This window comes from Squalius cephalus, assembly GCF_949319135.1.
Source record: "Squalius cephalus genome assembly, chromosome: 2".
Lineage (NCBI taxonomy): Eukaryota > Metazoa > Chordata > Actinopteri > Cypriniformes > Leuciscidae > Squalius > Squalius cephalus.
The window spans coordinates 25,805,626-25,819,088 of record NC_137123.1 but is presented as its reverse complement, the minus strand read 5'-3'; the positions used below and the strand labels follow the sequence as shown (position 1 = coordinate 25,819,088).

General features: G+C 39.4%; 1 protein-coding gene across 18 annotated transcripts in view; it reads right to left on the bottom strand.

Moving 5' to 3' along the window:
• Nucleotides 1–257: 257 nt before the first annotated feature.
• The window catches only part of kdm2aa (lysine (K)-specific demethylase 2Aa), a 28,878-nt gene continuing 15,672 nt past the window's right edge, over nt 258–13,463 (bottom strand). For 4 of the 18 annotated variants that reach the window (XM_079898489.1, XM_079898490.1, XM_079898491.1 and 1 more), the window contains exons 8-23: nt 13,013–13,166; nt 10,136–10,251; nt 9,768–9,791; nt 9,526–9,652; nt 9,198–9,430; nt 7,898–7,975; nt 7,082–7,333; nt 6,869–6,985; nt 6,586–6,672; nt 6,223–6,381; nt 5,861–5,887; nt 3,671–4,815; nt 3,175–3,338; nt 2,899–3,045; nt 2,588–2,803; nt 258–1,456 (exon numbers count right to left, since the gene is read on the bottom strand). In XM_079898489.1, the coding sequence (XP_079754615.1) occupies nt 1,275–1,456; nt 2,588–2,803; nt 2,899–3,045; nt 3,175–3,338; nt 3,671–4,815; nt 5,861–5,887; nt 6,223–6,381; nt 6,586–6,672; nt 6,869–6,985; nt 7,082–7,333; nt 7,898–7,975; nt 9,198–9,430; nt 9,526–9,652; nt 9,768–9,791; nt 10,136–10,251; nt 13,013–13,166 (3,228 nt within the window). In that variant the 3' untranslated portion in view covers nt 258–1,274. The remainder of the gene's footprint in view (nt 1,457–2,587; nt 2,804–2,898; nt 3,046–3,174; nt 3,339–3,670; nt 4,816–5,860; nt 5,888–6,222; nt 6,382–6,585; nt 6,673–6,868; nt 6,986–7,081; nt 7,334–7,897; nt 7,976–9,197; nt 9,431–9,525; nt 9,653–9,767; nt 9,792–10,135; nt 10,252–13,012; nt 13,167–13,463) is intronic. The other 14 variants (XM_079898492.1, XM_079898493.1, XM_079898494.1 and 11 more) reach the window with 6 other exon arrangements.

The window sequence follows — 13,463 nt, the reverse complement described above, 5'->3', positions numbered from 1 at the left end:
GGTTTCAGACTTTTGGACCCCATTGTAGATCAGCAACCCTGTTCTCTGGCCATTAAAAATCCAAAACAGTTGACCAATACGCCATTTTCAAAGAAATGTCATATTTGAATTATTGTGGCTTTACTTCTATCCTGAAAAGCTTTTATGCTGCATGATAAACTTTACGCATCAGTGAAAGTTAGGTCTAAGCTTGATACATTAATTATGTAACAATTATGCGTTCTGATGAAAGGCAGTATAAACAAAAATCAAACACCTTGTTTGCTTTCCACTTTTTATTTTTCCATCTTTTTCATGAAAAAACCTGAACTAAATGAACATCAATTTAAAAAAAAAGAAACAAAAAAGTCCTTTTTGCTACAAGTTGCACTTAAATTATAGCTTTCCAAGGGTAAATGAACATTTTAGCCTAAACTGTGAGCAACCCTTCCTAGGACAGGAGAATGCAGGTGAATTGGCCATTTGAGATGACGGCAAGCAGAAGAACAAACCATCAGATGAAAGAAAACAAATAAAGAGTGATTTTTAGTTTGGTACGATTGAGTAAAAACTTAGTGTGGTGGGTTAAGTGTCAACAAACATCCAGGCAGCAAAACCTTCAGAGAGGTTGAACTACCAAAAATTGCGTTCAGACATAGTCACTAAGAAAGCATGAGTGAACGATCTGGATCAATATGCTGAAGTCTTTATGATTCAGATTCATCCTGTGCTGCCACTACATTCTTTGATCAACAAGTTGTGGCGGATGAGAACTATCAGGATGTGCCGTGCTATGCCTGTCATTTTCCTATCATTGACACCAACTCATCCGTGCCACCAGATTTGTCAAAACATCAGTGGTCACACCAGGACAGAATTCTCTGATCAAGCCTTCAATTCCTCGTTCACCAAATCCCACTTAGACTGGATTATGAAGTTCAGTTTCAAGCATATCAGTAACATCTTCTGAAGAAGTCGCTTTGGATAAGGCTGAATGCCCAGAGAAGAAGAGCGAGCCACACACTGGATGTGCCTGGATTGGTCTCATGTTTTGTGGGAATAAAATTCTCACTGAAAATGACCTCTTCCCGGTCAGCCTGTTTTTACCCTTCTTGTAAAACAGCAGCCATATCCTTCCAGCCGTCTTCTTGTCTTCAGCCTCATCCTCTTGTTCAGGCTAGATCAGCCTGTATTGAGTGGGATGGAGCACTCGTGAGCTCACTAAGCAGAGCTGTGCGGAGACTGTGTGTGTATGTATGTATGTGTGTATGTGTGTGTGTGTATTTGTGTGCACGTTACGATATTCTCTGAATGAGTTTGTCCTCTGTCAGACAGAATAAGGTGCAGTAGGACAGGTCAGAGATGAAGTTTTCACAGCCGTGCCGAGTCACATTCCTACAGCCTCGCAGATCCAACAGAGCCAGAGCCGATAATCGCTTCATATAGGACAGACACGCATCTGTCAACTTATTACAACCTAGAGAGACAGAGAAAAGTAAAACCACCAATCAGTGAGTACCAGACTGATCAAGACTTATGTAAAATATGAGCATATGTCATTTCTGTGTAATTACTGTTTGCAGGGTATCTTTTAAAAAAATCTAATCTTTATATTGTATATATCCATATGGAACAAACCCATAAAAAAAATCTCTCAAAATAAATCATTTAAATGCAAAACAGGGTAGCTGCAATAAAAAAATAACAAGAGTTTTATTCAATATATCCATTTGTATTGAAATTGGTTTATGTGCAAATACCGCAAACCATACAAATTCATACATCATACAAATTAGAGGTTAATCGATATTGGATTTTTGCTGATGCCATAATTTGTAGAATGGCAATAGGGAATATTGTGCCGATACTATTAAAATCTATATACTGAATGTATTAATTGTTTTTTGTCTTTCCTTCCTGTGACTGGGCAGCACACATAGAAGCTAAACATTTTTTTTACATTGTTCAAATCCCAGATAGAGTTTAGTATGAAACCAAAAATATCCAGGGAAAAAAGTAATATGCATAATGCGTGACAAAGGTACAGTACGTAACATTTTTTGTTCAGAATGTACAAAATTTATATGAGCTCCAGCTACAATGTTCTTCTGCAAGATGCATGCAGTTTTGCTTATTAACATCTAGAGCACTAAAAGTTACATAGTGTACCTTCATAGTACTTATGATTCTTATTTTGAAAAATCTATGCTAAACTACTTTTAGCTGCTCATTCAAAAAGATGAGGTAGATGAAATATGAATGCTTACAACCACAACATTATTACAATATAGTAAGCATCGTCACAATTCATCAACAGCAGCAACCGCTTGGCATAAGCAACCGCTTGGCATAATGCACGTATTCATTGATTGCAATTTGCAACATTGCAGTGCTTTTTTATGTTGAAATGTGTAGCGCTGACATTTATTTGATTAAATTGAAATATTTACAACTTTTTTCCCTTAATTTGATCTGAAACTGAATTTAAGACATTATAAGACTTTTGTTTTTGCACCACCAGTTACAAGTAATCAGTTGTGTTGTATTGGCACCACAAGGAAAACCTAAAAAAAAAATGTGGGATCAAATATCAGAAGATCAGGGGTACCTGAAAGATTGAGCTGTCTGAGTGTGTTGCGAGTGTTGCAGCCAGTAGCGGTGAGCAGGTTGATGGACTGGTCTGTGAGCCCCTGGCAGTGGGACAAATCTAACCGGCGCAGTGAAGGCATATGTCTGACGATCATCTTAAGGGTAGAGTCACTCATATCCAGACCAGACAAGCGCAGAGTGAGCAAACCTCTCAGTCGACTGCGACTTTCACTGCCTGTGTGACAGGAGAAAGTAAAGGTGAAAGAGTGAATGATTCACTTCAACTCACGCTGTACACAGTCCAATTAATAATAATTATGAGTGCCTCACCTGGCAGCACAATAAGGTCTTTTATTTGTGAATCTTTGACGCCCACGGCCCAACACAAGTCAAGTGTTCGCAAACCCGGACAGCTCTGCGAACTTAGCGCTGACACGCATAATGAAGAACAACCTGACATTATTAAATCTTTTAAACCTGTGAGAAACAGAGAGAGAAAGAGTATTTTAGTCTTCATCGTGGTGCACATTTTATTTTTAAGCAGTTTCCTGTACATATTAAAGCATCAGGCAATTTCAGAGTTGAGACTGTATAAGTAAACTGTACTTGGAAGGTGATGAATGAGCCAGGCAATCTGTTTCTTTGATACAGGTGTCCAGGAGAGGTCAAGTGTCACAGGTTGTCGTTTAATGACAGCTGACAGAGCCTGGGGGGTAAGTGCCCGACAGCGACTCAGATCTATTCGTGTCCATAAGCGCTTATCACAACACCTGCAGCAGGAGAGGAGGATCCACAACAAATGATCAGAGCAAAACCAACCCAGTGATCAAGAGAACCATAGATTACTTTTATTTTAAGAAATATGAGCACGCACTTTCTAATAATCAACCCTGTTTTTGTTCGGAATGGACAGCTATATAAACTATCTATAAACATAATAAAATGGACAGCTAAAATACATTAAAATGAATTCATTTAGTTTGATGTAGCGCAAAGCAATTTATATTTGAGCTCATTTAGCCATAAAGTGAACAGGCCTTTTATCTGAAAAAACAAAACAAACAAACACTAAATTAAAAAGAAAATGGTGTACTACACTCACCACTTGTACCAAGCCTTGCAGACTCTCATACACACAGCCAAGTCTGTCCGACCCAAGTAGCGGAACACTGATACCCAAATGTCTTTTTCACAGCCACGCTCATTTCCAACATCACGGAATGAGGGAAGAGAGAGGAGAGAAGGAGGAGAAGATGTGGTGACGGCTGGAGGAGGAGGTGGTGGAGAAACAGAGGAACGAGAAGACATAGAGGAAGGTGACGGTGTGTCTCTGTCTCGACCATCTTGGTTGGAGTTCCGCCTCGTGTGGCGGCCGGAAGTGTGGGCGCTTTTGGACTGAGAGAGGCCATTCCCGGCAGGGGTCGAGGTACTGTTCCTGAGTCGGGTCCTGGGTAGCGTTTTGCGCTGGATGAAACCAGGACCGCTAGGTGTGCGGGGAGACATAGCCGCCTCTAATTTGGGTACAATGGAGCCCGGGTCACGTTTGGCCTTTGGAGGACGCTGGAGGGTCACAGTCAGGTAGGAATCGTTCAGCAGATCATCATTCAAGTCTGCGACAAGTAAGACAGGTGGATCAGGATCAGAGTCTGATTGGTTCTCTCCATCCTCATCATCTTCCTCTCCATCATCTAAGTCTTCCATCTCATCATCCTCTCCATCAAAGTCCTGTTCATCACTGTCTTCCTCATCATCATCCTCGTCGTCATCATCATCGTAGTCATCACCTCTTTGTCTCCGTCTCCTTGAGCGATGCTCCTTATCTGACCGGCCAAGATGCCTCTCTTCATCACTGTCATCATCATCATCATCACCCTCATCATCATCATCATCATCGTCGTCGTCGTCATCATCTTCATCCTCCGTTTCATAGCGTCGTCGCCTCATCTGGGATCCTCCTCGTAACCTAACCCGTCCACCTCTCTCCCCTCTTGCCCCAAGTCCTCGCCTCATTTTTAGCGAACTTGTTGCCAAGCTGCCTCCCCCTCGACTCCCTCGATGTGAGGAGCCTCTCCAAACACCTCGCCTTCCAGCTCCATAACCTCGGCGGGATGAAGAGACCCCACCCCGGACTGACGACATCTTGCCACTATCTCCATCGTCATCGCTGCCCGAATCATCATCATGTTCCATTCCATGTCGCCGGTAGATCTTAGCCACGCGAGGATCAAGAGATGAAGACTTGCGTTTCTGAAAGACAGAAAAGACTATGTAAGAGACAAAAAAAAAAAAAAAAAAAAAAAAAAATCCACCTTTTCACAATCTCCAATAAACGACAGACAGTAAGTCATTCAATTGCAATGGAGAGAGTGCAGGAGCTGCTTGGAGTCCCAATCATATGCATATGTGGAATTTTTTATTTCAATGATCACCAAATGTAATGAATTCTAATCAAAACTAACGTCACGGGTGACACTAGAATTTCGGAGGACAATGCAGCAGTTGTAATATATCACACTCAGCGCCTTTTCTAAAAATATAATTCAGTATATAACTGAATATATATTTACTGCAAATGTGCAGCTTTAAAGTTCACATTCTTTTAATTCAGAGATGTCATGGTGTGAATGATACATTTTCTATTGATTACGTTTTCTAAAAATTTGCAGGTCTGACTTCACCAAACTGGAACACAATGAAATTTGCATGAGCTTGCATTTCCTGTCTCACGTAAGAATGGAAGTCAATGTAACAAAAAGTGTGAGAATTACCTATATTTATGCAGTCAAATGTTATTCTTTAAAAACGGTTTCTGTCAAATAGGCAGTTTGCGCAAAATAATTATTTACGGTGGTTCGCCCTAGAAAACCTACTGTTTTTTCTTTCAGATGTGGTGAATAAGTGGAGGCTGACAGCTGCTTCACGACCAATATGACAGTTGTGCCCGATGGGGGAAAGTGACAATCATACGATAATGAGGGTGGGAAGGTAGCTTATGGGACCATTTCATATAAAAATTTATGATAAAATATTTTTCCAATGCTAGGCACCTACTGCACCACAATCCAGAAATTGGGCCTAAAAACTAGCCAATACTTTTTTTAAATTATATTTATCACAACAAAAGTCTGCTAACTTGTCATATAAGCAACATGTCAGTATACAATTATTTAAATGTTACTAAATTTCACTAAGTTTAACATAGTGTGTTTTTAATGTTTCTATTATTTGAAGTTTAAAAAAAATCATTCAATCACCGTTGAAGACAATCTTCCAAAAAACAAATATAACTTACATGTGTTTTACCACCCTCCAATTTTAGCTGCAAAACAGAATGACAATAACATACTGTGGTAAATATGAATTTGAAAAGAAAGAACAGTGATGAACGCATCAGGATCACTGAATGGAATCACACAAACTGCAAACACAAAGCTGATTCTGAAACCCTAAGCAAGTCAAAGCAGTGATTGGGCACGATGATGATGAACAGGGCTGGGTGGGCCAAAAAGAGAGCGAGAGAAGACACAAAAAAGGTGGAACAAATTAGAGGGAATTGGCTGCAAGAGGTAGAGAGAGAGAGAGCAGAGAAGAGAATACAGATTTGAGCGGCTGTGCATGTGGCAGCAGTGGCGTGAGTAAGGCGGAGCCTCTCACCCTCTTCCTGAGCCGCTGCTCAGGGGCTGCTGCCCGTTTCTGGAGCGACCCGTGAGAGAGAGAAGAGGGGGGCCGCCCGACCCCGTGCCATGCCCCGCCCTCGCCCCCACGCCCCCCTGACCCATCCTGTGCCGTGATGTCATCACCGCTGCCTGACGACTGGCACACAGGAAAACAGCCGTTACTGTTACACACGCACATCGGAGTGTGTACAACACAGTAAGCTCTCGCATGCATTTTTCTACATGGTGTGATTGATTGTGCATGTATGCAAGCCTGCATAAGCTAGCAGCATTAGAACAAACACTCATTGTGTTCCCTCATTTAAAAAAAACAATACATCTGGGTGTGAGAAAATCTTACCTCAGAATCTGTTTCTTTGCCGAAAACACATTTGGGACACTCCCAGCAGCTCGGAAGGTCTTTGTTCACCACTCCCTCACCAGATGTCTATAGAGACAGAAGAAAACTGATTTTTCAACAGTAAAACTAATTACAATACAGAGGGAAAAACTATAGATAGGCATTGTACTTATATCAACAAGAGCTGAACCATCCCACAAAGCCTCCAGTCACTACGCTCACCATATACATTAATCTGAATTTTGAGAAGTGTATTGAATTGCTGTGGTAATAATGTTTGTACCTTCAAACAGCTAGGATGAGCTATCTGAGCACAGTTGGAGCACTCCATGAGCTCTTCACTAGTCTCCTGGTTGCCTTCCTCACAGATCTCACACACAGCAGAGAGCGGCAGACCAGGCTATTGAGAGAACACACACAGACAGAAAGTGATATTAATAAATATAAGCAAACAAAGGAAGACTACATTAACCATGCTCAATGTGTAGACACTCACAGCGAGACACTGGCGCAGTACACAGGTCTGTTTGAGTTTGCCAGGGCCACCAAATTTCTTCATGTCTCTGCAGAAGTTGCAGTCTCCACATTCTGTGCGTAGACAGGCCTCACAGCGTTTACAGCGCACGCGGCGCCGTCGCAGGACCGACATATTGGAAGCTGGTTTCACTGGCCGTGAAATAACGGGTGTGGTTGAGAGCTTGGGACGAATGACAGGTGGAGGGGGAGGAGGGGGCTGGTACCAGGGGGGCTTGGGAGAGACAAAAGAAATGAGAGGTAAGCACTACAGTGTGGTGTCGGGTTTAGAATAGAGTAAGCAAACAGAATAAAAAAAAAAGTGCAACTGCAGATTTTAAGGTTTTGTTTTAAAAAAAACATTATGCATCAAAAATGACAGCAGTTAAATCAAGCTTGATTTGTTTAAATCAACCTATTTACTATTTAGGAAGTCACAATTGTCCAAGCAACAAAGAAAATGTTCTGGTCATATTAGATGCGCACCAAAATCAATAGAAAAAAAGGGAAAAATAACACTGTGTTGAGCACGGTAATGAAAAATCACTGTCAGAATAATGATTTAGTTCCAGCATATATTAAGTTAAAATCAAGACAAAATAAATGACTAAAACAGATAATACAATAAGAAATTCCTAAATTTAATCAAATTCATTATTCCACTTCATGGCTTAAAATAAACCAAATAACAAAAACTGGACGAAAAGAAAAACTCTTTAAGTTGCATGATTCACTTAATGGGTTTTCTGTAAAGTCATTTAAAAATACTTATTTAAAGAAACTAATTCTGTGATCTTACCCTCTTCGGCCATCTGACAATGGGTTTTCCCGTGTAAGAGAGTTTAGGGATGTCATTGGCATGTTCTTTCAATAACGCCTGAAAGTGAGAGAAAAAACATTTTTCTTCACTAACCATTATATTTCAAAATATTTCAACCATCATATTTCAAAATGACTCCTTAAGCGGTGTTCACACTGCCAGCGATAAAGCAACATTCATTTCATTTTTAAAAATGATTCCATTCATTTTTAATGGAGAGCTGGTGATTTCCGGCGACACGAGTGAGACTGACCGTTGGCGACAGGATGTAGGCGTGTCCAGCAACGTGACAAAGGCTGAGAAAAGGTTTTATGCAAATTAACAGCGATTTTCAGGAGCGACAACGGACAGGAGTGAAGTCAGTGGAGCGCACATGACCCGTCACTACGTCTTGTAGTTGAGTGTCAGCGGTAGACATGTGCCGGTATTCGGTAATATGATAATGATAATGATATGATTCCTCATGGTGGATGGAGTGAAAGACGTGCACATTCATTCTCTGACAGCAGATGGCGCTGATGGAACAGCAGAAATGCAGCAGTTACCCCGGTAACCCCGTAAACAAAGCAGCTGGGCTACTGAACAGTATTTAAATGTTTCATAAAGCAATTGAGATTTTTTTTTTGAGAGTATTCGCTATGGTGTTCATCACAGCACCAAATTTCAAACTTAAACATTTTTATATTTTAATCTGGACTACAACATGCCCTAGATATTGTTTGAATATGTTCTGATTCTTTATTGTTCAGTCACACTTTACATTAAGGTTCCATTATTTAACATTAGTTATGGAAAGTTAATTTAGCGGTCAGCGACTTTCCTATAATTTATATGTCTCTGTGTACATATGTTGATATGAATGGCTTGGCTTTGTGAACTCGGGTAGACTGGCGCTTGTGATTTCCCCAAAAATAAATAGCCACTCATTTATATTTAGTCCTTTGCCTCCAAAATGTTGTAGAAAAGGAATCAGTTTTCTAGCAGCTAAAACTAAACGTGGAATAACATCCATGACTGTCATTCCTACATTTTACTAACCAGTAGTGGGAACGCCCACTGGAGACCTAACTGCCAGCCACTGGCGACATTCAGTGAACAAAGTGGCAGTGTGAATAAAACAAAACCTAAAATGAACTAATTCCAATAACATCCTGTATCTCAAGTCACATTTATAACATATCTTGTGATACAGCTTCACAAACAACACTGGCAGCAAGTGCATTAGAATAACCATTTCCAAAAAACAAAAGCATAATAAACTATGAGCGTGAGTTCTGACCCGTATGTCGTGTAGCAGGGCAGCAGCATTGTGTATTCCTGAAGGCACACACTTCTTGTGTGAGGGCAGTGACTCCAACTTCCCTATCAGGTTCCACAACCCCTCCAGCTCAAAGGGAGTCAAGTGAAGCTTCACCCCTGGCCCACTAGGTGGAGAGGGAGCATTGTTGTCATCTCTTTCCTCTTTAGTGTGGCCATTTAGTACCTCAGAGCCCGAGCTTTCCTGCTTCAAACCTGTGTATTAGTATCAGAGAGAAAGAGAGTTTAACTGACCTGTGCTCATTACAAGCAAATCTATGTGGATGTGAATATGTTGTTAATGTACTGACCGATGCCCAAAGAGTATTTCTGGAACTCAGGGATGAGGTGTGATGTGTTGGTCATGCTGTACAGATAACGCTCCAACACGTACCAGCCCATCTCATAATAGAATGGATACCGGAACTTAGCAGGCACCTGAGGACAACCAGAGACCATTACAATTTTCAGTTACATTATTTTCATAAAATTTTTACATATTTTCCTACCAAATTTCCAATAATTATGAGGAAAAACATCACATTCTCATTACCGTAAAGGAGTTAGGAAAATCATCCTGTCCGGACACAAAGGTTTTGTTTTTATTAAAATCAGAAAAAAATAAAAATAATTCAGTACAAGAAATACTGCCATGATTATTTGTAGTATTGAAATATATCAATTAATTTGATTGAAGTAACAAAATTATGCATTTTCCCTTTTTATAATGATAATTGAGGAAATGAGTGATTACTGTTATCAAGATAATATAACAAAGCAAAATAATGCATTTTTCGAATGCATCGTGTATTTTCTTATTAACCTTTTAAACTTAGGATCAAATATGACCCAGACGTGTTCTTTTTGAGATTATAAAAGAACTGAAAAATGGCAACCACTGCAGTGAAATGTTGGGCTCACCCTTGTCCTGTCCTCAATGCTGGAGATGTGCAGTTGCATGGGGATGTTAAAACTATGAAGAAAATTCCCACCAAATACAAGCGCGTCCACTGGTGTGTACACCGCATGAATCCAACCTGATACAAAACAAAAGTAATTTAAGAAAACTTAAACTAGGGCTGTCATGATTCCTTGATTAAATTCAAATAGTCTATTTAAAAAAAAAAAAATCCTTAAATTGCACTTTACCCAGGTTTATTAACCAGCAAAATACCAGAAATTGCACATTCCACGGATGAGAATCCTTGAACCGCATTATTAGACCGTTTTCTAAAGCTGCTCAATATATCACACCATAGTGCTATTGTGAAATCACTACGGCTGTTTATGTGCGTGCAGGTTACACGTTTCATCCAGTGAATCAGAGCGGCTCTGTTCACAGTAAAAGCTGCTTTACATGAACTCAGGCTCTGAATGTGCAGTTTGTTTGGGTTTCCATAATATTACTAATTAATAATAATAATAATAATAATAATAATAATAATATCACTAAAATTATACAGGCCTAATAACAGTCTTTAGGTCCAAACACAGCACAAATCAGTCATATGTGAAAATCAAAAGCAGCTTCAAACAAGAAATATTGATGTTTATCTTAAATTAAGATGTTGATATAGGCTACCTTTATCAGCTTTTGTTGAGGTAGAATCATCTCGTCTCTGAATGCACCGTTAATGCTCGGTCAGTTCTTGCTTTCAATTTCAGAGAATAAGTGAGCTTGTTTACATGCTCGTTCTTAACCCGACAATGCATGTGGTCTTGTAAACGCATTAACCCGTTTTCCTTTATCGGAGTAAAGTCATAAACTGCTTAAGCATAATCCGATCGACTTAGCTAAGTTTCTACCCCTTACGCCGATTTCTCCCGGCATCTAAACATATTTACCTGTGATCTTTGGGCTTATTGAAGAGGGCATATGTGATAGGCTTTATACTCTTCAGTTTTTAATGCTTTATTTAACATCACAACAGACATAATAAATGGAATACTCAAGAGTTATACATTCTCATTTATAAATCAAAATAATTAAATAAGCAAATCAATCAAAGGTCAAAAAACATTTTCTCATAATATACATTTGCACATCACCAGACTTTCAGTGATTTTCAAACGACTTGTCAGATGAATCAATCTCAAGCTACTCTGCTCTGATTGGCCAGACGGCTCAGTCTGTTGTGAATGGTCTACCGTGTAAAACAAAAACGGCCATTGCCATAAAGTCAGCTCTGCTTGTCCTGAGGCTTCCTACACCGTAAACTAAACACAGTAACGAACAATGACGTTGATTTTACCATATCAATGCGAGCGCGAGTCCAATAATAAAACATCGGAAGAACTAGTTATTCTACCCGAACCTCCATTGCAAGGACGACTCGAGCGGGACGTTTCAGTGATACACTACTCAGTTTGAGGTCCATTATGAGATGTTGCAACTGTAATTCCTCACCATCAGCATTAACAAGTGCATGTCCATCAACAAACCGATTATTTTACTTGTACTTATTTACCGAGTATGTTTCTAATTTATTGTGGTGAACATGTGGAAACTATCAATAACAGTGTATTCATTAGCTGAGCTCTAGCGTGAATGACTGATATAACGTTGGTAAAACAGATCTTGCTCCATGCCTAATCTTTACTCAAAGTAGTGAGAACGACAGACGATCTGCATTAATAGACACAGTTTTAGATAATAGTGGCCCACAACTGATTAGCAGAAGTATTTCAGTAAGACAGTAATAATGTGAGTTAGCCAGTTAGCAGGAGACCTACACAATAAACTCAAAACTAAGTATTTTGAACACCATCTTTCAAGAGCAAGCGGTTTGCGAATCCTGCATTGAACTCAGAGATTTGAGAAGCAGTAGTCAGTAAAATGAAGGGAACACAGCAAAAGTTTAGGATTATACTGCTGTGTTATCGTGGTAAAGATTAATTTTAACCACTGATTCTTCACATGCTCATCCTTTGGCAGTGAAAAAAAACTGGCTTTACTTTCACATTGTAGAGCACAGCGTCTTCTCAACATGATGCTATCCAGACCAGTATCAACAGGAATCAGCTGCTGGTTTGAGGTTCAAGTTTTCCCTGGTGTCTGCACGCGCAATAAGTGGGCGGGCAATATGCTAATGTTTCGTCTTGACGTCACAGTGAAACGGCTTAATTATGACTCGTTTGAAAAACGATTAATTTCATTGACTCAGAGTCAACTCTTACTTTTGAAAGACAATAACTTTATATATGGTGCACTTTCAGACTTTGCAGGATGTTTTCATTCACTTAGAGCTAGGTTACACACTACAAGAAAGGTCATTTTCAAAAATCCATAATAGGGGCACTTTAAGAAAATACAGTGGATGTAGCATTTCTTTGTAAAGTTGCCAAATATTAAAGATTAAATAGACATTTGATTAAAAGTTGTTTGGCCAATATTAAACAAGGCTGTAAAGTGTAACAACAACAATCACGAGGCCAATGCCACCCTCTGCAGGCATTGTTATAATACAAAATGCACATACGTGGATTGTTTATATTATGTATATTACATTAGGTATTTTAAGTGTTGTTCAATAAAGCCATAGGATTACTTACTTTTGATGCTTTATTTGAACCAATTATTATAGCCTCTTGTGTTTATTGTGTGTATTTTAAGTCATTTTAAAGGCTATTGCTCACTTAGATCTGTTTCTGATACCACAAATAAATTATATAACGTGATTACCAAATAATCATTAGTGACAGCCCTAACTTAAACTAATCATTCAAAACTAAAACCACACACAAAATAATCTAGTTTTCTCTTCACGTAAATGAATGTGTATGTGCGTGCATGCTTACCCGATGGAATAATGAACGTGTAGCCCTGCTTGAGCTCAATCCTCTGACAATCAGTGGCCTTGTCACCAAGGAAGATGTCGCCTTGTTTCCCTGACAACACCCAGTTCTCATAAAGCTCCAGGTTTTGTGGCGTTGGGGGGATTAGCCAAAACACCTGTAGCAAACACATGCAATCAGGCTCATCTAGGCCAAAAACATCTTAAGCATTTTGACAGCAAACTGATTATCAGATATAAAGCGCAAGAGTTTATTTGGCATTATCAATGAGCTGAAGTGTCTACGCTAAACTCGTTTCCCAATGATTACCACATGTACACTACCATTGGGGTCAGTGAGAAACAATTTTTTTTTTAAATTTGTTCAATAACTTTACAATAAGTTCCCATAAGTTAACGTTAGTTAATCAAATACAGCTGTTTATTGTTAGTTTGTTACATTTACATTTAATCAT